Below are 23,841 nucleotides of genomic sequence, written 5' to 3'. Positions count from 1 at the left end.
TCCTTTATTAAAAACGATATATATATATATATATATATATATATATATATATAAAATATATATATATAAACGATATATATATATATATATATATATATATATAAAATATATATATATATATAAACGATATATATATATATATATATATATATATATATATATATATATATATATATATATATATATATATATATTTGACATGTGAAATCGGAAAACTTTTCTTAATATATGTGTGTATGTGTATATAATGTATATATATATAAACCGGAAGTTTAATAATTTTTATTTCTTTTTTTCTTTTTAACCATTTCTTAATTTATAATCAATTTTCTATACATACATATACACATATAAAGTACACGTATACAAAACACATAAGCGCGCGCGCGCACACACACACACACGCATATTAAACACAGAGATGGTTAAGCCTCGTTGAATACCGCGAATATCCCGAGGAGTTATGCACGCAGAACGTTAATTAACGCACACATATACACATATACGTACGTATGTACGTACTTAGGTATATTTATACATTTAATGTATCTAAACCTTGAAACTCTTAACCGAGCGGCTGAAATATAATATACGAGCTGACCTACTGAAGAAAATAAAAAGAAAAAGAAGGAGAAAAAGGAAAAAAGATCAGGAGAAGATGGTTATATATTGGCTGTTGGAAAGAGATAGATGAAGGAAAAAAAAGAAAGAAAGAAAAAGAAAGAGAGAAAGGATGATAAGCTCGTGGCGCAAGGGCCACGAGGGGGCGTGGAAAGAGAGGCGCAAGAAGTGAAATTGGGACGATCGTAGCTTTTCTAGCTTTTCTTTTGTCGAATAGAAGTCCCTCCTTACCATCCCTTAGTATACTCGACGAAAAACACCCTTTATAGCTCCACCGAGGATCGCCTGACTAAGGAACGAGGAGATGTATCTTAAATAAAAAAAGAAAGAAAGGGAAAAAAGAAAAAGAAAAAAGGTAAAGACGCAAAAAGTGAAACAATGGCAACGGCCGGTACCTAACTCTACCTAGCTAGCTAGCTAGATTCTAATTTCTTTTTATTCCTTGTTACAGAAAACATCATCCCTCTTCTATCATTCTTTTCTCTTACTTTCTTTCTCATCGATTCGAACTAGGGATTTCTTACTATTCGGATATTCGAATAGTCGAATACTCGAATACTATATTCAAAACTCTAAAATATCCGTAAATCTGGGTGATAGTAAAGAGCTTACACTATACGGATATCCGAATGCTCGAGCTATAAAATCAAGGTTAGAATATATATATTCATAGATCCTGAGGAATAATAAAATCCTCCTAACCTCTCTCTCTCTCTCTCTTGTTCAGTGTCTTTATCTCTCTATCCCGTATTTTACAAGTATCTCATATTAGAAATGGCATAGAGTAAACCGTATTAAGAAAATCCTAGGTTAAATTAAATCGAATTGATTAATGTACGATTTAAACGATAATAAAATTATTTGCTTGATATAATACTCGAAGCTAATAAAGGAAGTAAGATATATGATATAGATAGATTATATCGATGATATAATATAATCTGTATTTTATGTTTTTACGTGCTAAGCACTATTCTTTTTAAACGATTAATGGAAACTCTTGCAACAAAATAAAGTAAGAAGAATTGATTTATCGAAAAGATCGTTTCCACGTGTGTGTATTTACTTACGGGTGTGTATTTTTAATGCTGACGAATCCGTATTGTCGTTTTCTTTTAATAGTACTAAAAGTTGTCTCGTAATATTGTAACAGTCCATCCTTGTGAAGCATCCCCAAAACTACTATGGGGGTCTTGTATTAAACACGTGTGTTTCGTGTTCTGATGCTATTACCCTAGACTGGTTCTAGATATATCCTACAACATCGTTCTCGGTCCTACTAAGTCGATCGTTTATATACATATGATCGATAACAATATTCTATCTGTTGCAGTTAAGCCATAACATTGTAACGATTGGGCTCAAAATGACAAAAGCATTAGTTTAGCGAAGATTAAACAAATATACATATTTAGCGACCGAAAATGCTTGTAAGACTCGGTTATCCAAAGATAAAAACAATACTAATAGCTCTTAATTTCTAGTATTATCTTTATTTTTATGTCTTAGTATCTCGTTATTATTTCCACCTCTCTCTCTCTCTCTCTCTCTCTCTTTCCCTTCATTTCTCTACGTACTTTTTCTAATCATTATACATTATCCAAGCCAACTTTCCCTCGGCCCTAAATTTCTCATTTTAATATTTCGATGACTCTCCTTGTTCATTCTCTCTTAATGGCTCACAGAAGCCACTTCCTACTCTCCCGTTCCAATTCTATCTTCTTTTCTTTTTTTCTGTTTGCCTATTTCCTCTCTTCTCCTCTTTAGTTCTTATCTCGTCTTATGAATCGTGCCAAAAGTATGCCGAATCTATGCACTTGAAAATATGAAAGCGATCGAATTTATGTACTATATTTTTGTCTATTCTGTTATTTATCTATCAAAGATAGTAAAAGAACGGTGAGTTATTGCTTAAACGTGTTTGACATTTTCTCGTACATTTCTATAGTTATAAAAATACAATGGAATAAGAGAGTGTGAGAAAGAAATGTTTTACACGAAATGGAACGAAAATCTCGTCGCAATATTACCGTGGATTCACGTATATTAAATGAATTTTCTTAATGGGTAGTTGGAAGTAACGAATAAAAATGGCCGTCGCTTATTAACGCGTCGAAAAATTAAACTCAAATGTTTAATGAGTGTCTCGGGCAAAGAATACTTTTTCTAATTGCAATTTGTGTTATAATCGAAGGAAAAGAAGTAGAAGAGCAAAAAAAAAGGAGATAGACAATCGTTGGTTGCGTGAGATTCGATCTATGTATACTATTCCACGTATGTATGTATGTATGTATGTATGTACAATATGTATAAACACACACAAACACATACACACACGTGTTCATTCTCAAGTTAATTAATTGATTTACACGGCATACCCTAGCTACCAAGCCGAATACCCAGAAGGAATTTCCTCGAATTCCATGGAATTTCATGAAATTCATACATCCTTTGACCTGTTTCATTTGGATTTTATAGGGGAAAAAGAAGAAGAAGAAAGAGAGAGAAAAAGAGAAAAAAAAGATCAGATTAAGAGTATCCATTATCCACGTCAATTTTTCTCTAACGAAAGTATCGCTGACGACATTGTTTGTTCGTTCAAATAAATAAAGGCCTCTCGATGTTCGAATTGAAAATTAAAAAAAAAAGAAAGAAAAGAGAGAATAAAACTAGATAAATAAATTCTAATTATACAGATACTCCTGTTGTCTATAGATGTCACAGCAAATATCTCACGACTGCTTAAAGTTAAAAGAAAGTTTTATAAAAGAAGTTTTGCATTGATTCCGCTTTGAGTCAATTGAGTCAATTATTGTACAAAGTGCACGTGAATATTTTATTATTATTTTTCTTTCATTATTTTTTTTTTCTTTTTATTCCTGAACTTTTCGAATTACAAAGATCAATAAAATGTTTCTTTCTTTCTTTTTTTTTCTTTTTTTAAAACGAATACCTATAATTTTCCTTTTTTTTTCATGTTCATATAATGTAATAGCCATTTGCAATAAAAATTTATATCTGGTAAACAATTGTTATTATGCTCCGTTTACAAGATTATTGGCATTAGATGACATTCTGTATAATTCGTATAAGTAAAAAATTAATGCGACTCGTATATTATCGCGTGAAAATCTTCTCGAGCGTTACAAAACAAAAAAAAAAAAAAGAAAAAAGAGAAAAAGAATTCCGAACCAGTCGTTCCGGTTTCAGTCATTTATATTCACGTATATCAATTCAGTGATACCTATATCAGATATAAATCAGTTGTACCGTGTTTGTTTGTTCACTTTTAACTTTTGACAATAAAGAAAAGAAAAAAAAAGAAATTGAAAATAAACAAGTCGGATAAATTTACATTGAAAGAGTTTTAATAAATTTCTTATGAAATAAAGAAAGTTTTGTTGTATAAAGGAAAATAAATACGTTCAAATATAAAAAAAAAATTTATGAATTTTGAAAATAAAAAAAGAAAAAAGAAATTATAAATTGAAGGAAAATTGACATATTGATATTATTATTATATAAAAACTTCATAGATGACTAAATTGAAATTTATGGTGTATCTTAAAATGTCAGTAAAATTGATTTGATTTACTTTGAAAAAAAAAAGAAATTGAAAAATAAAATATATATAATATATATTATAATAAATAAATAAATATATTTATAGGAAAATAATAAAATATATTTATTTGACAAATGATAAAGCATTATATTGTAACGACGAGCCAGTTCTGTTAATATGTTTTCACTTGTTTGAACAATTTTTTTTCTGACTATGAAATTTTGTAAAAATATATCTAGTATCATAATACACATGATTATATATATATATAGTGATATCTTCATAATATAATGATGTGTAGTACAAAAGACTGCGTATCATCAATCAAAAAAAATAAAAAAATAAAAAAAAAGAGCATCGTTGACCATTATTTCGAACAATGACCTTTTCTTTGACACAGAAAAAATATGAACGGATCGGTGATTGAAATAAGATTAAATTACATTAAAATCGTATAAATATGTTTACATAACGTTAAAAGCACTATAATAGAACAATCGAAACGAATATTGAACTGTGTGAATCAACCTTAAATGAGTTATGTCATTTTTACGTTCGGCCATTTTTTTCTGCATTTTTCTTTTTCTCTTTTATTTTTCATTTTTCTTTTCCCCTTTTTTCTTTGACGTCGAGAAAACATTTTTCTCGAACTTCCCTAATTTATTTTACGGTTCCTTTGAAGATTTTAAAGTATCCCACGTTCATAGTGGTAAACCATTTTCTTTTTGTTTTATAAAAAAACCAACCGATTTACAGATCTTTCTACTTGGTAATTTATTTATATCTTATAAAGACGGAAAGTAATAAGTTCCCTCTATTACGTTGCATGATATATTTTTCATACGTATCTTATAAATGTACTTTTTTATTTTTGAACTTTCAATCGATATCTTCAAGAAAACGTTTAACCATGATGGAAAGGAATATATTTGGGAACGTATAACACGCGAATTTATTTTATAGATAAAGTGAACATTATGTAAATATATAATCGAAAATAAAAACATTAATACAAATATAATATTATATAAAAATATATATATATTTATATAATATATATATATATATATATATAAATATATGTAAATATATATAAATATATATATATATATATTATAATAAATATAAGTAATATAAGTAAATATATATAAATATATATATATATATATATATATATATATATATATAAATATATATATATATATGTATGTATGTATGTATGTATGTATGTATATATATATACATACTCGATATTTTTATTTTTGAAAATTTATAATCACAAATGTTACAAGCTAATTTCTTTTTTTCTTTTCTTATATAACAAACATGTGTGGTTGTGTGTATGTGTACATTTCTAAGAGATATATTAATCAGATATACGACCAACTAAATCTAAAAATCTAATTCGACAAACGAAAAAAAAAGAAAAAGAAAGAAAAAGATTTATCTTCACGCAAATATAATGTTATATTACTTTATTATCTTATGTACGATAATATTAAATCATTTACCAAAATTTTATATCCAATATCAAAGTTAATATTATTCCACGAAAAAATATTATTTTCATTTCATAGAGATCGTCTTTTCTAATCCTTTTATAGACTTTCGGTACGATTTCTCGTTCCTATCAATTACAATGCTTCTATGATATATAATATCATATTGAAAAATAAATTAAATCGTTTATACGACAAATATTTATTTAACATCAAATTTTTTCAATGTTCATTATTAAAACATACATGAATAAAACATGAACACACAGTATCGAAGAGAGAAAGAGAGAGAGAGAGAGAGAGAGAGAGAGAGAGAGAGAGAGAGAGAGAGAGAGAGAGAGAGAGAGAAAGAGAGAGAGAGAGAGAGATAAAGAGAGAGAGAGAAGGGAGAGAGAGAAAGAGAGAGAGAGAGAGAGAGAGAGAGAGAGAGAGTTCACTGCGATCGATAATAATCAGCTTACGTAGTAACTGATGACTATCGATTTCTCATTTATATATGTATGTGGCGCACGCGCATCGGATTGTTTATGCGAAACATTGGATAACAATAGCTTATACGAAATTACCCATAGTGTTCTCATCCAAAATAGCTTTCGGACTTTGATTAAAAACCTGACAAAAAATTGGCTCTGTCGTGCGTTAATTTTTCTCCTTTGTGACCATTTCGCCCTCTTCTAACCCATCCACCAGCTGCCTTCGTCCCTGCCTTCGTCCCTGCCTCCTTTGCTCCTGCATCCACCACCTTTTTCTTTATCATTTATTTCTTCTGGCCCCCCTACTGGCTTCTCGAGCTCTTCTCTGTTCGTCCTATAGCTTGCGGCCATTTTCTTTCCTTTATTTCTTTTTTTTTCTTTTTTTTTTTATTTCTTTTTCTTTTTTTATTATCCTTTATAACACAAAGAGACGACAGATTTTCTCTATCATAATAATAATAATAATAATAATAATAATAATAATAATAATAATAATAAAAGAGGGTTCAAGAGATAAATTTATTTGAAATAATAAATAAATAAACGGAATCATTTGCGGACAAGAAAATGTTTCGATCTCTTTTTTGTATTAATAAAATGACAAAAAAAGGAGAGAAAAAAGAAGAATAGAGAAGAAAGAAAGAATAGAAAAGAAAAGAAATGAAAAAGAAGAAGAAACTATTTTCTTCTTTTTTCGAATAGTTTTAATATCGCCCATACGTTTTTAATTCTTGATCTTCATAGGTCTTCTCAGTTATCATTTCAGTAATTCTTAATCGTTCAAATTTTCAAATATCAGTTTTATTTATTAAAATGTATCCGTTAGAATATATCTCAAAAATATATTACTGTTACACACAGATCAAAGCGAACTCGATTTTTAAATATTTTTTTTTCTTTTTTTTTTAATTTTAGCAGTTTAGCAGTCACATAGAAGGAGGATGATCGATTCTTAACTTTTTATATTTAAAATAAATTAAAATAAATATAAAAATTATTTTATATTTAAAATAAATTTCGTTGATAATAATGTCTAACGGCATTAAATGAGAAAAATTTTTATTGATGTTGAATATAATAAATAACATACGATCTGTATAATTTTATCAACTTTTTATAATAATTTTAATACTAATTCTAATATCAATTTTTAATTTTCTCTACTTCCTTTTCTTTTTCCTTTTTTTTATTGGAGTTAATCGATTTGATAAATGAATTGTTCATACGTCACTCGATATTTTGTTATACCTTCGCAACGCAACAATGTATTGTACAAACAAAGGACTCGGTTTAAAAAAACGTCAGTTATTTAAAAAAAAAAAAAGAAAAGAAAAAAGAGAGAAAAAGAAAAGAAAATATCGTTGTCGACAAACTTTTGACACAGAGAAAGAAATATGTATGATGGATGATCGATGACCGAACTGAGATTAAATAGAGATATATGTGAATATCGTATATATTTTACGTGCAATAATAATAAAACCATAATTTTAATAATAATTAAAATTATAGATTTTGATAATAATTAAGATCATAAAGTTTAATCATAAATTAAAATCACTATGTTCGGAAATTATTATTTTAACGCGAAGACTACCAAACTGAAATTGTGTGAATCGACCTTTAAAGAGAGAACGAAGTAATTAACCAATAATGCATTATCGTCTCTCTCTCTCTCTCTCTCTCTCTCTCTTTCTCTCTGGCGTTAAATCACGTTTAGTATATTAGAATATTGCAATAGCGTAGTACGTGATTAGATAGATTGATACTTGCAATATATGAGCGTGTGGCCTTGTATATATATACATTGACTTGATATTATATGCAAGTATTAATATGACATATGAATAATATTTGTATGACATATGAAACATTGTATTCTAATGAAATATTAAAAATATGAAAGAATTAAATGTGATTATCAATCAGAGAAATTTTAGTTTCGAAAAAGTTATGTTTTTCTTTTTTCTTTTTTTTCTTTTTTTTTTTTTTTTTTTACATCGATACAATTTTTTCTTTCTGTCTTTTTTTTTTTTGCAACCTATAATAATTGCTTTATCGGCTGTACATAATATGAAATTGATATCTTCGAACGAGACGATAAAAAAAAAGAGATAATAAAAGCAAAAATACAAAAAAATAAAACAAAAATATTTCTTAGTATAAATACGACATCACGTTGTTAAGTCATAGATCAGGTATGTCGTCGTTATTTCGACGATCTTAATCATATTCAACATGATTATACATTGTATAGTTAATATTCCTCAAAGGAATTTATCTTTTGAACATATTCAGATATCTCTCTCTCTCTCTCTCTCTTTTTCTTTCTTTCTTTCTCTCTCTAATAAATGTTTTCTCTTTTTATTCGTTGCAGGTGGGCGACAGAGATACGCTTACGTCAGTGGCAGCCAGATTCGACACCACACCCTCCGAGCTGAGTAAACTCAACAGGCTCGGTAGTACCTTTATCTATCCAGGACAGCAATTATGGGTTCCAAACAAAGGAGAAGGCCGTGCTGGAGGCGGTACTACCACAACAGACGCACCCAGTCCAGATCCTCCACAGGATCACGACTCGCAGGACGATTTACCACCGGAAGAGAAAGGTACTCTTAACGATGAAATTTTTTTGTTTTTTTTTTTTTCTTTTCTTTTCTTTTCTTTTTTTCTATCTGTTCTTTTTTCCTCTTTTTTTACCCCTTTGAAACTTTATTTAGGACGGTTCAAATAAAATATTACGAATTCTTTTTTTTTATCGAATTATTTCAGATATCAATTTTCATTTCCTTTTTTTTCTCGGTTTTCGTTTTTTCTTTGTTATTTTTGTTTCTTTTCTTCAAACGTTATATACAAAGTAATCAAATGATGTGTTATGAATTAATCTTTTTTTCTTTTTTTTTTCGGGAGTTTTTATAGATAGATGGTTTTTTTTTCTTGGAACATTATATAGAATGGTCCAAATAAAGTATTACAAGTTTCATATTACGGATATAAATTTAGATCACAAAAAAAGAATTTGTATTTGTTGTTATTATTATTATTATTATTATTATTTATGTATTTATTTTTTTTTTATAATAAACTGAAAAACTAAAAGAAATTGCTTACATTAAATATTTTCAAATTCAATTAAAATATTAATACGCACTAGATTAAAAAATCTAATAAAGAACTTACGATCGATAATTAACATTTGATCATAATATTTAAACAACAACGGACGTGTAATATATGTATATGATAATTCGGTTTACGTCTTCTATCGATCACTTTAAATGCTTTATTGTCAATTATGATAATATGAAAAAGAAATTCTTCCTTCCCTCCTCTCTCTCTCTCTCTCTCTCTCTCTCTCTCTCTCTCTCTCTCTCTCTCGATATGAATATTACGATATGAATAATGTAACAGGATTTTGCGTGATCTTCGAAAAGCCGAAGATAAAAATAGTTGGTTCAGTTGCCGAAACGTCAAGAAAGAATTGGAACTCGATGTTATCTTGTGTTAGAATACGAAGGTTTCCCATTGCATATTAATGTGTTACCATTACAATATATCTAGAACAAGTAGTAGACGCAACCCTTTCTTATACGAAAGTTATATCTTTCGAAATCATATCAACGAAATTGCAAATTTTTCTTTTTCCTCTTTTTTTTTTTCATTTCAACAAATGTTCCCATTTCGAAATGGTTATAATAAAAAAATTCAGAAAAAAACAAAAAAGATTTTATTTATTCCATAAAAATTTTCCATTTTGTCTTTCTATATGTAACATCATGTTAAAAGGTCAAAGTCGAATATAATTATTTATTCATATATTGATCGTTGATTTTTAGATTAAAGATATCCCGATATTTATTTAATTTTATTTATGAAATCTCATAGATTTCATATGTCAAAGTTCAACGATATAAAATTCTTTAATTTTATATTTTATATTTTATATTTTATATTATTTTATTCCATTTTATTTTGAAATACCTTTGTTGCGTTGACGTAGGCTGCGTTACGTCGATAGACATAAAAAAATAATCTTGCCGTACTCGGCAAGAAGCAGCAACATCTGCTTTCCAACATTACAAACCATCGTAATAATAAATGATCGATGCCACGTCTCTGAACCATTTGTCACATGCAATATGTGTGTGTGTGTGTATGTATATATATATATACTCGATAGGTTCCAACAAAGAATCCATTATGATTAAAACAATTTTCACGATGAGTTTCCATTGAAAATACTTTATGTAACGATCTTTTCATTTTATTTTTTGTTTGATGAATTAAAAAAAAAAAAAAAAAAAAAAAAAAAAAAAAAAACAGAAAAAAGAAGTGAGAATCAATTAACAAATAGGTAATCAATTAACTGGACTGTTAAAATTAATTATTTTTAAATAACCATGAATTTTCATTATGTATCACACTATGAATCATAGATTTGTTACTTGATTAACGTATAATCAATCATTATGCATATTTACTCAACTACTACTATATACGATTGTATTACTTTAAATACAAACTGTAAGCTGGTTCTATCTCCAGTAAATTTCACGATTATCCGAGGCTGTTCAATCACGTTTCTACGTCCAGTGATAGATAGAGATAGGTCAATCGTAAATAGTCAATAGTCAATATGTACGCATAACAATCATATTTTGTAGATACACACACATCGTGTATGCAATCAGATGGTGCGAATTTGGTATGATTTCTTAAAAATATGTGTTTGTAACTGATAAATAAAGTTAATTTTAATTGCAATTACAACGAGATATTTATTAAATTAAGAAAATATATTTGTTTTTCTTTTTTCTTTTTTATAAATTTTATACTTATGTAATTTTTTTTTTAATTTTGCAGAACTTCTAGATAATTTGCGACCTGTATCACCAAAGCCCGGCCACATTGAAAGAGTGAAGACTCCTCTTGGAAGCGGAAATGCTGTTATGGAAGATGATGAACAACCATTTAAAGAACGATTTTTGAAAATCAACGTACGTCATATTACAGACGGACAGGTAATTTATATTCTAATTGTTTTGTTTTTCATAAATTTTAAATATTCTGGATTGATAAGTATAACATTGAAATGATTTAAAATGATTAATGCGATAAAGAGATAATAAATATTAAGAAATTATATTAATTTATGATTTTTCTTGTGTTCTTCTAGGGTGTGGTAGGTGGTGTATTATTGGTTACACCAAATGCAGTAATGTTTGATCCAAATGTCTCGGATCCTCTTGTCATTGAACATGGTGCTGAATCTTATGGAGTTATCGCTCCAATGGAATTTGTAGTCAATGCTGCGATATATTATGATATTGCTCATATGCGAGTAGGGCATACAAAATCTGGGAATCTAGACAAAAAGCCTGATATATATTATATGAAGAAACCTTCTCAAGGTGATAGTCAGAAATCTCAGTCACCAGGCAAAGATGAAACTTTTCCTGAATTGGCAGGTGACGATAATGAAAGTGTATGCAGTTGTGCGGAAAGAGAAGGCGATGCATTCCCGAAAGCTTTCGATAGAGAACTCGTAACACCTACCAATCTACAAAATGTATGTATATATAAAATGTATCAAATGTTTTAATATATACATATAAATGTATTTTCCTTTTAATGAAATTAAAAAAAAAAAAAAGAAAAAAAGATATTCTATTTACAAAAAATTCTATTTACCAGGAGGATAATTTAGCCACAACCAAAGAGAAGGAAGAAAAAGAGAAAGATAGTACTGAAAAAGAACCATGTGTTGGTGGTGGTCAAGCAAGTAGAACATTAGAAGAACGTAGGAGATCGATGTTAGACCATCATTGGGCAGTTCCTAGTAAAGATCGAAGTACGTTTTCGGTTGACGACGAACAACAAGATTCTTTGAATTCTGATAAGGTAAAGATTATATTATTTTATTTTTGATGATGTATTTCATCTAAATACGTCAAAATAAATATCTATTATTTTTCACAGACAGAATCAGCAAAATCCAATGCCATTCCTGAAGATGAAGAAGGATCTCTAGTCAAATTATCGTGCCATGATTCTGGCATAGATATACGTGATCCTAACCCACCGCTTCCAATTGTTCAACCTATGCCATCTAAGAAAGTATATTCTGATGCAGACATTGTTTTGTCTTCGGATTGGGTCCCACCAATAACAATAGCTCCAACTAATATCACAACTAGTTCATTAGATAGCGGTCCTAGCATCAATGGTAGAAAGAAAGCTAGTTCAGTATCATTTAGTTTAGATAGTAATAATGAAGAACCTGAAAAAGATGAAGAACATAAGGATGACGATAAACAAGAATCTAGAAGAAATAAGGTATCGTAAACAAATATAAATGATTATTGTGAATTTGTAAATATGATTCTTAATATTTTTTATACCTTTTATATTCTTTTAAGATGTTAAAACGTTTATCTTACCCGTTGTCATGGGTTGGGATGGAAGGACTCACAGGTGACCGAGAGGAAGAAAATAAATCCGTTTCTGATAGAGTTTCAAGCTTGCCAAATAGTGCTGATTCCCATCATTCATCTGTCTTCAGTAAAGTCTTCTCAAGGTGAACACATTTTCATGTTATATTTATCCTTTTCGAATTATTTTTTCCACTAGTCAGCGTCTTTTTAAAACTATTTTTGTAACATAATCTTCATAAATTTAATATATGCTTATGTTACTTATTATTGTACTCAGCTGTTCTAGGATTGTGTAAAATTCAAACAGATATATACAGCATATGTTTTATACAGGATTGATAAATTGGAACGCTGAAATCTGTCTTGTATGTTAAAATTTTTATTTACAATCACGTGTGATTGCTTCTTCGCAAATTTTTAGAAGGCATAGAATATACTTGAGGTTATTCGTTGAACATTAACATAATATATAAAAAAATATATTCGACACATTTTATAATTTAAATTATATTACGATATAAACAACGAGCAAGTTGCGTTTTGTACAAATGTACAGTGTGAATATCCTCAGGTATTGTAAAATAGAACTACCAGTAGCTACTTTTATGCATAGAGAGTGGCTTCCTGCATTTCTAACAAGCACAAGGTTATGAAAATGTATTTTATATAAAAAGAAAAAGCAAAAAAGAAAAAATAAAAGAGAAATGAAGAAATACACACAAATCTGAAGATACTCGAAGGAAAAGTTCTCAGAGCAGTTGCAATACTAACAATTTTTAATTGTGATAACAAAGTGCTGCTAACATTTAGAAACTGAATATTCTTAAAAAAATTATTTCTTATTTTTGAAACGGAATTTACATAATTTTACTTAATTTTTCTAACATGAATGATCAGTTTCAATATTGTTTGTTCGAAGCTTTTCTATGATTTCTAACATAACTAACAAAAAATATGTAATGGTGGTGGTAAAAGCTCGCCGATCAACCTGGTGAGTGACTTTAGCTCGGGCCTCTTTGCTAAAACTCCCAGCGAAGAGAGTGGTGGGGGCGGTAGAGCTGGAGGAACTCCTCCGCTTATCGCCTCCTCTCTCTCCCAGGACTCCAGCAATGCCCAATTTTCACCAGGTCCAGGAGGCCTAATTGGGTGAGTTTGACCCTGATCGTCAACCTGCATTATTATATAAAATATACATTTGATCCTTGGTATTTGTCTGTCAAAATGTGTGATCTCCTTAGTTATTTTACCTTTTGGTATTATTACTCTAATTGTATTATATTTTATTTTGTATATTCGAGTGGAATGTTATTATGATTATGTATGGTATTTTGTATGGTCTTGAAAAATTTTTTTAAATATTTTTGAACAATAATTGTTATATTTATTGTAAAAGAAATTATTTTCTTTTTTTTTTTTTTCCCAATATTCCTTTATATATATTTTATATGTATATGTCTATATATTATGCTTATCATATCCATACACTTCTTTAACTTTCACCTTTGTATCTTTAAACTTTTATCTTTCTGGGGTTAAGGGTCCCCCAGATGGTTCCTGTTTTCAGGTAAATGTTACATCTCTCCAGAACTCTATCAGTTTATCGAATACTACAGTTTGCTATATTAAAGCTTAACAAAACTGCTTACAATCAAATACAATACATTATTAATCTACACAGCATATATAGTATCTTGAAATAGCCACAAAGTTAGTTTGCAGCATACGCTGGACATACAAATTCTGCATTGGATGTATCTCCTACTCAATGTCAATGTTGTCGACTTATATTAATCAAAATAATTTTAGCATTACGAGGATTTCGTTCGAATGTTATTATAAAATGAAAGGGACATTCGTTGATTTTATACTCGTAATGTCGATGAACACATTTTTATGAATGTAGTTTCATTCTTGATTCATTTTTCAGGCGTTCTTCCGTGGGTACTTTCATCAGACAACAACCTCTAACATCCTCAGGTAGTAGCAGCGTTGATAGTAATCGTGGAAGTAAAACTTTAACGCAAGCACCACGACTGGATTATCGCAGTATGGTTTCCGTTGAGGATATGCCAGGACTGTTCGTCAGTTTTGACAGTAAGTATCGTTATGATTAAAATGATGTATTAGTCTGGAAGTTATACATTCTTATCGGAAAGAATAACGATACTAGTCTTAACACATTACAATAAAATAGACTTTCCTTCTCTGACGAACTTTTTTCATTTACGCGATTCCATTACTAGTTGGGCTAATTTTCGTAAGAACTTTGATATAAGAAAAAAACACATACATTTAACGGTAAGAATGGTAAACGGGAACTACGTGTTTCGCACTGCACTCGCTCGTATATGCTAGACGGCTTTTTAGATAATGTTACGTTGCTAATGTATTAGTGTCCCTTTGCATAAACATTGGGCGCTTTTGGATACAAATAAATATCAAAATTGATACGTGCGATTTTAAATCGAAAATATAATAATCTTTCTGTCTTAATATAATGTAAATAAATAGTAACCAAATGCGCTTATTTCATTCTATATTCAAGTAGTTTACGTATTCTATATTTTTGAAGTACGTTTTAAATTATAGTTTTGAAATATGCTCATTTGTCATGTTGAAGTCTATATTAAGTGCGTTACAATTTTATATCCTTTTCCTTTTAATTTAAAAGGGTTATGAGACTGTTATTTATTATATTCATATTATAAAATTTAATAATGTAGAACAAAATCAATATGATTAGATGGATAATACAAAAAAAAATAATAGTTATTTCATAATATAATTACAATAACAAATTTCATAGCTAACAATAAATGGTATTTTTAAACAAACTATTTTTGTAAATTTCTCATTGTACAAAATGCTTTTTCATTACATAAAATATTAGGAATGCCAAATTTTCTTTCTTCGATAAGAAACATGATTATCTATTGAGAATCTTGAAACCCTTTGTGCCATCTTATGTGTTTAAGACGATTATGAATTGTTCATTGTATGATCACATAATTGTTATAACAATGTAGTGTTCTTCTAACTTTTCCTATATTTATCTTTTAGAAGATTACTTTTTTATACATTGTTCATATTGATAGTAATATGCATGAATGTATACAGATAGGGAACTTTTCATTAGCACGACGGGTTTCATCATTCATTAGCAACAAATTCATACTAATGCAGTAATGTTACATGTTTTTGTTGTCCCTCTAGTCCAAGCACCTAATTTTCCTGAACTTGAAGGCCTCGGTAGGTTCATACTGTATTAGCTTGCTCTGTCCCTATTTTTGTGTTATGACCATCCATTTTTTTTTCTTTTTTTTTTGTCCTTTTTCTTTAACATTATATTTCAGCTTAATTCTGAATCCTTATTTTCTCCTTATGTTACCATGCGAAAGATTCTTTTGTTTGCTAAGTTTTAATGACCAACATTATAAATATTTATATTTTTTTACTTTCTTCGATTTGCTGCCTACAGGTGCACACTATATTCAAGAATATATAGGATCACTTATTTTACACTATAATTTATTATCGGTGTTGTTTAAATTGTTCTTCTATGCGTGATAATATTATATTTCTCAATTTTCTATTTTAACTCTTTCGATTATCTTGATTTAACTATTGCCCTTTGTATGATAACTTTTTTATATTAAATAATATAAAATTAAAATCACAGTACGTAATGAATTTTTTCTTAAATTTTTTATGATGTTAGTTTGCGTGTAATAATTGTCATTTTATTGAACCACTTATTACGTACATTTATCACTGGCTGAACGAAATTGAATTTCAAATATCATATATTATTATTGATGTTAAATACAGTATTTATACATATTTTGTGCATGAATTTTTTATTATAAATACGATAAAATTTGATTGTAAAATGCTTCTCTTTTTTTCTTTTTTTTTTTTTTTTTTTTTTATTCAAAAAATATTTAAACAATTATAAAAAAAATTGTCAAATGTTTTTAGTGTGGTATTTCTTATGCAGATATTCAGCTTAATACTGAGAGGACCAGTTGAAATTAATCAGTTTTATTCAATTATGCAGTGTTCATTTTTCTTATAGCTATTTTAAGATAAGACATTAACTTTTTTATTGTACAGAAGAGTGAGGACCTTTCGTGTATATACAAATTCAAAATAACATTAATTTTTTAATTTTAACATTTGAGAGGATTCATTGTAAAATGAAAGTACAATGTTATATCTAAGATAATTATGTAGTTTAATATATTACAATGAAATATTTTTCTTCCAATTACGCAGAACTGATACCACGACCAGCACGATCTTGTGAAGATCCTCCATTGTATTTGAGACTACGGACTGGTAGACCTAAAGATAAAAAAATACCACGATCTACGCCTATTATGAGTTATGGGAAAAAGAAACTGCGTCCTGAATATTGGTTCAGCGTTCCACGTAATAGGTATGTAATTTTTCTATTTTATAATGTATCTAACACATATGACGTATTATGATAAAATGTATTAATATATGATATATGTATTATGATAAAATGTATTATGATAAAAAAATATAAATCATAAATGACAATTATAGAATGACAAAAAGGAATTCAAAATTATTCTATAATTTTTAATATAACATTGAAACAAACAATGAATTAAAATAAGATAATTAAAAAAAAAAACTCATCGAATTAAAGAATGTTTAATAATTAAAATAGAGGAATAAAAAAAGGAATAACTCAAAATTATTCTATAATTTTTAATACAGTGATGGAACAAGCAATTAACTAAAGTAAGACGATTAAGAACACACATATCGGATTAAAAAACGTTTAATAATTAAATTCACTAGACATAAAAAGAAGATATGTTAAATAAATTCAAGTGTGTCACTTATTGCGCCATTGATTCGAACATATTACGCATATGCGAGAAACAAGTATAAATACTTACGTAGAACAACCTTCGAAAGTGCATGTGCACGTTTTCTATCGGCAAGTTGATCATGTGACTTTAGCGATGCTCCAATAAGCCGTTAGTTACTCGCAGAGTAAAGTAACGCAAACGTTTGCAAGTTTTCCAGAAGTTTCTCTCTCTGTTCAGTGATCAGTTGACGTTACTATTATAACAGAACAAATATAAAATAAGTGACAATATACTCTTCGGTAAAATATTAATGATAACCAAATAGAAATCGTTTAGATTGGTAGCGGCCTCTATATGTGTTGTAAAAGATCATATTCGATACTCGCTCGGTAATCGAATGAAATGAAAAGAAATCAAATGTTAAAGAACTTTATTTTTTTTTTGTTTTTTTTTTTTTTTTTTTTTTGACAATTTAGAGGTTAAGTTGGTCACGTGACAATATAAGACTGAGAAGAGCGCGATTTTAATATATATTTATATTAATATACTTATCGGGTAATTGTCATTGTCACTAGTTTAGTGATTTTAATAATTTTTCTTTAATTCTATTTTCGATCATATTAAATAAGAAATTGTAAAAGAAATTTCGACTCTTGCTTCATATTTTTTTCTTTGTTTTTTTTCTTTTTTCGTTTTACGCACTATATTTTGTTCGTATCTACGATGCGACAAGAAACGCTTGCGTAAATCGTTTGGAATTTTAATACGCAAAACAAGAGTATATATATATATATATATATATATATATATATATATATATATATACATATATACATATATATAAAATAGAATTCAAAATGAGTTGGATGTTGAGTACCATAGGCGGATACGTCGATGCGATTTATAATAATCATGTAAAAGATAGAGTTAGAAGAACGATGCCTTTTATTTACAACAGGTAATTTTATATTAAAATAGTTGATGATTTTTATATATAAAATTCACATAATCGATAATTCAATGATACCAAGTCCAAGTATCAATTAGATTATGATCTATCTAATTACTCGAAGATATAAAAAAACATTCGTATGTATAAATAAATTTTAAATTATTAAAATTCGTATGATTGACTTAGATTATGATATAATATTATTGAAAGGATCTTTTTTTCGAATTTGTCGATACAATTAAACATTAATTTATATTAAGACATATTTTATCGTCCGTGTAATTAAGATATATATGTATATCATTCGTATCTTCTTTCTTCGCAGGGTCGATGATCTTTATAGGTTTATTCACGCGTGGGTGCCTAACCTTTACGGTGAACTCGATGAAAATTATTGGAGGGAACGTGGATATATTCTATCTGACACCGACACAGATTTATCGCCAGAATTGACACCACAGGAATCTGGCGAAAGTGGAGAATCAACTGAGGAGGGAAAGGCACGCAATCAAGATGGCGATGAGATATCAGAATTAACGAGAGAATCCTGGGAGGTGAGTCTTTTTATTCTTATAAATTATTATTATTATATATATATTTTTTTTTCTTTTAATAACTTAATTTTCCTATCGTAAATTTTATTTATTTTTTTTTGTCATTTCTCGAATAAATTCAATCAAATATATGATAAAGAAAAAATAAAGAAAATTTTAGCAGGATCATTCGTACGATCCACTTTGTATTTATTTTATCATAAATATATATATGATATATAAATTTTCGAGAAAAGTGTGCTGGATATTGTTACGCGATATGCAACGTTACAAAGTTTATCATCTTCGCTAATAAATATTCGTCAATTGTTATTTTTAATATTTTTATCACATTTCAATATATCTCGAATTAATTCAAAATGAAATTATCTGTCTATCTATCTATATATACATGTATATTAGAACATAAGTTTATATTCTTTGTTAAATACTTTAATATATCGAATGAACGAAAAGCATTCTCTCAAAAAGAAATCGTATCTCTGATCGATTATAACGTTCAACGACTTCAAGTGATTGCTCGTTGACGATATGTATCGCTATAAATATGTAGATTGTTTTTCACACTTATTATTATTATTCTTATCCTTATTCTTATATGCCGGTATTCATTATAATTTAAATTTCTCTCTTATTCAGTCACATTTTTATTTTTTATCGAAAAAAAAAGAAAAAAAAAAAGAAAGAAAGAAAGAAAAACTTCTTTTTTTTTTTAAATACATAGATTGTATCATAATCGTCGATGTAATATTTCGAGATCTTTAGCTTTTGTATTATTATTTTAAATCCATTCGAAGATAATTAAAGAAGAGGTTAGTTGTTTCGATCTTACGATCGTCGCATCGATAACGAATGGTTCTGATCTTATCAACAATATTTCGCGAATGAAATTATTAAAAACGACAAGCTTGATCGATTCGCGATTGCATGGGTTATCGATTTCTCAAAATCTCTATACTCTTAAGAAAAATTTTTATTGACATTGATTGAGTCATTGGGGATTGGAGGATCAATGAAGATAAAAGATAAAACGTGGGAATTTGTAGAAAAAAAAGGAGAACAAAATGAAAACAAATAAAAACAAAAAGAAATGATCAGACATTTCCATGAAATTTTTAAATTTGTAAATTTTTCCTATACGTTCTTTTATTGGTTCACAAATAAATTCACAAAATTCCCGTTATATAATTTTCTTGAACATAGTAATCCTCTTTTCATGACGTCTTTTAATTCGATCACAACATGTGTTGAGTCATCTGTCGTAAATACATATAATATATAATGTACACGTGTAGTTTCCCATCCGTGCAACCCGGTCACACGTGGGATCTTTAAATAATTTTAAAAGTATTGTTGTGTTTTCTACGTCCTTGAAGAAGAATGTAAAAGAATACTTGTGTTGTTGTCTTTAGAGAAAAAAAAAAGAATCCGAGACGTATCATTATCAACTTACTACAGATAAAGAACATGTACATATTCTCTCTCTCTCTTTCTCTCTTTCTTTCTCTTTATATTCTTCGATCCGATTTTCTACAATTTCCTACGAAATAATATATTAAATTTTTCTAAATATATTTTTAAATTATTTCGAAGATCGGATTTGTTTCTTTCCCATCTTTTAAAAGAATAACTTACTTAATTTGATCACGTCGATAAAGTCAACTTCTGAATGATCAACGATAGGTTTGAAAGCGTTAAATAGTTGAGTAATATAATTTTTCATTTAAATTCGAGAAAAAAATCTAATTTATTGATGCGATGATCGATCGTATTTACGTTATCAACTCGATTTAAAATTTGATCGTTTAAAAAAAGATAGAAAACAATAATAATAATAATAATTAAAAAAGAACGAAAAAAGAGAAAAAATAGTTTCGAAAGAGATTTGTTGATAAAAATGGCCGATTGTATTGGCTAACAGCTGATCAAGGCCCCCTACGTAAAGCTGTACACCATCCTGAAGACATCGAGCACTTCGGCTGATTCCGAACAGGCCCAGGACCCGGAGGTATCGATACCACCCCAATCCCCCAAAGTCCACCATTTTTGATGTTTCATAGTCGATCTGCACTCTTGATTATGCTCGATTTTATCTGTTCGACTTACGCACCCTGTATATATTAAGATATATATAGCACGTTTCATATTCTTTTTAGGCAGCACCGCACTACTATTATTACTACTACTACTACTACTACTACTACCATTTTATTGCTCGAAGATATTTTTTAACCTATAAACTGCTGTTACTTCCTATTCTCGTTCGAAGAAACAAATCGATTATAAATTAATGTATCAATTGAATATCTCCTTTATTGGAAGCAATATAATAATAATATATAACTATATAATATATATATAATATATATTTATATTAATATTATAAGTATATATATATATGTATATATATACGTGTGTGTGTATGCGTGTGTGCGTATATTTTTCTTTTTTTTACTTCTAACAAAAAACATATTCAAGAGACTCTTAATTTTTAATCAACTTGTATTCTCTCTCTCTTTTTCTCCCTGTCTTTATCTACGTAGTCTTTTTACCACGTGATACGTGTCACATGAGACTCGCGCGTCTTTCAAACATTTCGGCAGTTAATAGGTTAAATCTCGTGTTCGCTCGAACATGTTTGACCCTCGTTCAATCATTGGTGACATCATCATATACTTTCACATCGCATTCGTTTATTTTTGAAAAAAAAGAAAGACGATGAAAATAATCTCGTCGGTTAATTCACTTAAAGAAAACCTTCGATCGTGATTGTTGTTTCTTTAAATAGAATTTACACAGGAATTCTTCTTTACGATGTACGGATGTTAAATTTAAAAGTGATCGCTATGAGTCATGCTATATATATATATGTATACATAAATATATCTTTGTTTCGTATTTACGAAACTGAGGATACATTTTCGATAAAGAAATTTTATTCGATACTTGTCTGGAATATTTCGTTTAATTTTTCTATTACTTTTTTCCGTTTTTTTATTTTCACTCGTTAATTCTCACATAATTAAATCGTACTTAAGTTATAATTCATTTTCAAATCGATTCATTCTTTAAATAACGATCAATGTTAAATGCATGTAAGAAATCGCTTGCTATTTTACGATTCGTCAACCATTCCGTGTGTTTCCTTTGATTAGATATTAGAACGCGTGTATCTCGTGAAGTAGATTTGAATGGGCATGATTGCACGATTAAAAAATTTATATTTTTATCATATCAAAATAATATATTAACTTTTTCCCGTCATAATAATAATAATAATAATAATAATAATAATAATAATAATAATAATAATAATAATAATCAACATATAGTATCCCTTTGGTCGGATTTATTTCTATTCGTAGGTACAACATGTGACACAATCTTTCATTACTTAGACATTCTAATCTTAGGGATTAATAGATTCATCTCTCTCTCTCTCTCTCTCTCTCTCGTTTATATTATATATATATATGTATATATATATATATATATATATATATATATATATATATACGGTGTAATAAAAAAATATGCATGAATGTTTCACACAATAAAATAAACTAATTAAAGGTATCACTTTCTTAAAAAAATCTTATATTTCGATAAGAAATAGTTAAATATATTCCGAACACATATGAACAAAAAATCTCTTTGAAGTTGTTTTTCTTTTTCTCTTTTTTTTTGTTTTTAATTTTATTTATTTACTTTTAAGGGATACGATTTATCAATTTGAACGTTATTAACTTGGAGAAATAATTAAAAAATCGTTATGATTTTGATACCGATATTTATGTCCAGTAACAATCGGTATGATATCGATAATAGTATCACACAAATACGATATATTATTGAAAATATAATATGTATCGATTTTTTTATAATATCTTTTATTGATTTTTCTGTTGCAAACATGATAGATTAAGACTAAGATACGTTTTTTATTTTCCTTTTTTTCTGAACAATTAAAATCAATAAAAATATATTTAAGAACAATACTTTTATATTTTCAATTAGTATTAATATATCGTTAATATTAAATTATATAATTAGATAAATTATATCGTAATGGTACGAGTTTTTCATATGAGAAATATCGTAAAATGAGAAATTTTGTCCAGTATTCAGTAAATATGATATTAAGAAGTTTTCCAAAAAGAAAGAGATAGAACACGAAATGTACGTCGTAAAACGGTATTATAAGCTCTCTTTGTCTGTCATAAAACGTTTGTGTCCTTCGTGCTAAACGGTCATTAGGATTAATCTTCAGCCGTAACAAATACTATATAATAATAATAATTATTTAAAAAAAAAATATGAATGTTTCGATCATTAAAATTAATTCGTCTGGAATTGTGACATTTCTATATTATTATATTCTATAATATATTTTTTTCTTATTACATTCTTTATTTGAATATAATTATATGTTAATTCACGACTTATGATGGCCCATTGTTTTTTTTTAAGTTTTAGTGCATCGTCAATTTAATCGATATTTAAAGAAAAAAAAAAATAAATATATATATTATTTGACCCATGACTCAAGGGTGTTTAGATCTAAATAAAAAAACAGGGCGAGGGGCATTTGAACATAATAAGAAGAAAAATTATTTCTTCTGCTCGCATAAAATTTCTCTACAGAGATTGCATAAAATGAAAAAAAAAAAAAGAAAAAAAAGAAAGCTTAAACATCTTTTCATGAAATCAATTGGTGACTTATTCACACATCATATTCAGTCATCTTGTTTCAATATATTTGCTGTACATTCAGCATTATCTTTCCTTTTTTTTTTTCCTTAAAATTTTCTACAAGCTCTTGTAAAAATTGTACATGATTTGGATTTGATTGAATTTTTAACAGATTTTTTGTTAAATATGTTCATCCGAAACAGT

At 28.0% G+C, this 23,841-nt stretch overlaps 1 protein-coding gene and 1 long non-coding RNA gene across 21 annotated transcripts in view; one reads left to right on the top strand and one right to left on the bottom strand.

Annotated features, from left to right (window-relative positions):
* LOC124424138 (TLD domain-containing protein 2) overlaps positions 1-23,841 on the top strand; it is a 226,875-nt gene that overhangs the window by 175,479 nt on the left and 27,555 nt on the right. For 12 of the 20 annotated variants that reach the window (XM_046962757.1, XM_046962753.1, XM_046962751.1 and 9 more), the window contains 12 exons: positions 8,536-8,767; positions 11,022-11,179; positions 11,335-11,727; positions 11,853-12,059; positions 12,138-12,494; positions 12,578-12,735; positions 13,568-13,738; positions 14,520-14,686; positions 15,806-15,841; positions 16,868-17,030; positions 18,717-18,945; positions 20,867-20,953. In XM_046962757.1, coding sequence (XP_046818713.1) covers positions 8,536-8,767; positions 11,022-11,179; positions 11,335-11,727; positions 11,853-12,059; positions 12,138-12,494; positions 12,578-12,735; positions 13,568-13,738; positions 14,520-14,686; positions 15,806-15,841; positions 16,868-17,030; positions 18,717-18,945; positions 20,867-20,953 — 2,358 coding nt within the window. Of the gene's footprint in view, positions 1-8,535; positions 8,768-11,021; positions 11,180-11,334; positions 11,728-11,852; positions 12,060-12,137; positions 12,495-12,577; positions 12,736-13,567; positions 13,739-14,519; positions 14,687-15,805; positions 15,842-16,867; positions 17,031-17,623; positions 17,739-17,859; positions 17,995-18,288; positions 18,398-18,716; positions 18,946-20,866; positions 20,954-23,841 lie in introns of those variants that run through there. The other 8 variants (XM_046962743.1, XM_046962746.1, XM_046962745.1 and 5 more) reach the window with 8 other exon arrangements.
* On the bottom strand, positions 16,499-17,663 carry LOC124424159. Its single transcript, XR_006942243.1, has 2 exons — positions 17,527-17,663; positions 16,499-16,936 (listed from the first exon to the last, which is right to left on the bottom strand). It is a non-coding gene; the product is annotated as an uncharacterized LOC124424159 (long non-coding RNA).

The sequence above is a fragment of the Vespa crabro genome, chromosome 5, assembly GCF_910589235.1.
Source record: "Vespa crabro chromosome 5, iyVesCrab1.2, whole genome shotgun sequence".
In the NCBI taxonomy this organism is placed as follows: Eukaryota; Metazoa; Arthropoda; class Insecta; order Hymenoptera; family Vespidae; genus Vespa; species Vespa crabro.
The sequence above is the reverse complement of the archived record's forward strand: the minus strand, read 5'-3'. Positions and strand labels throughout refer to the sequence as shown.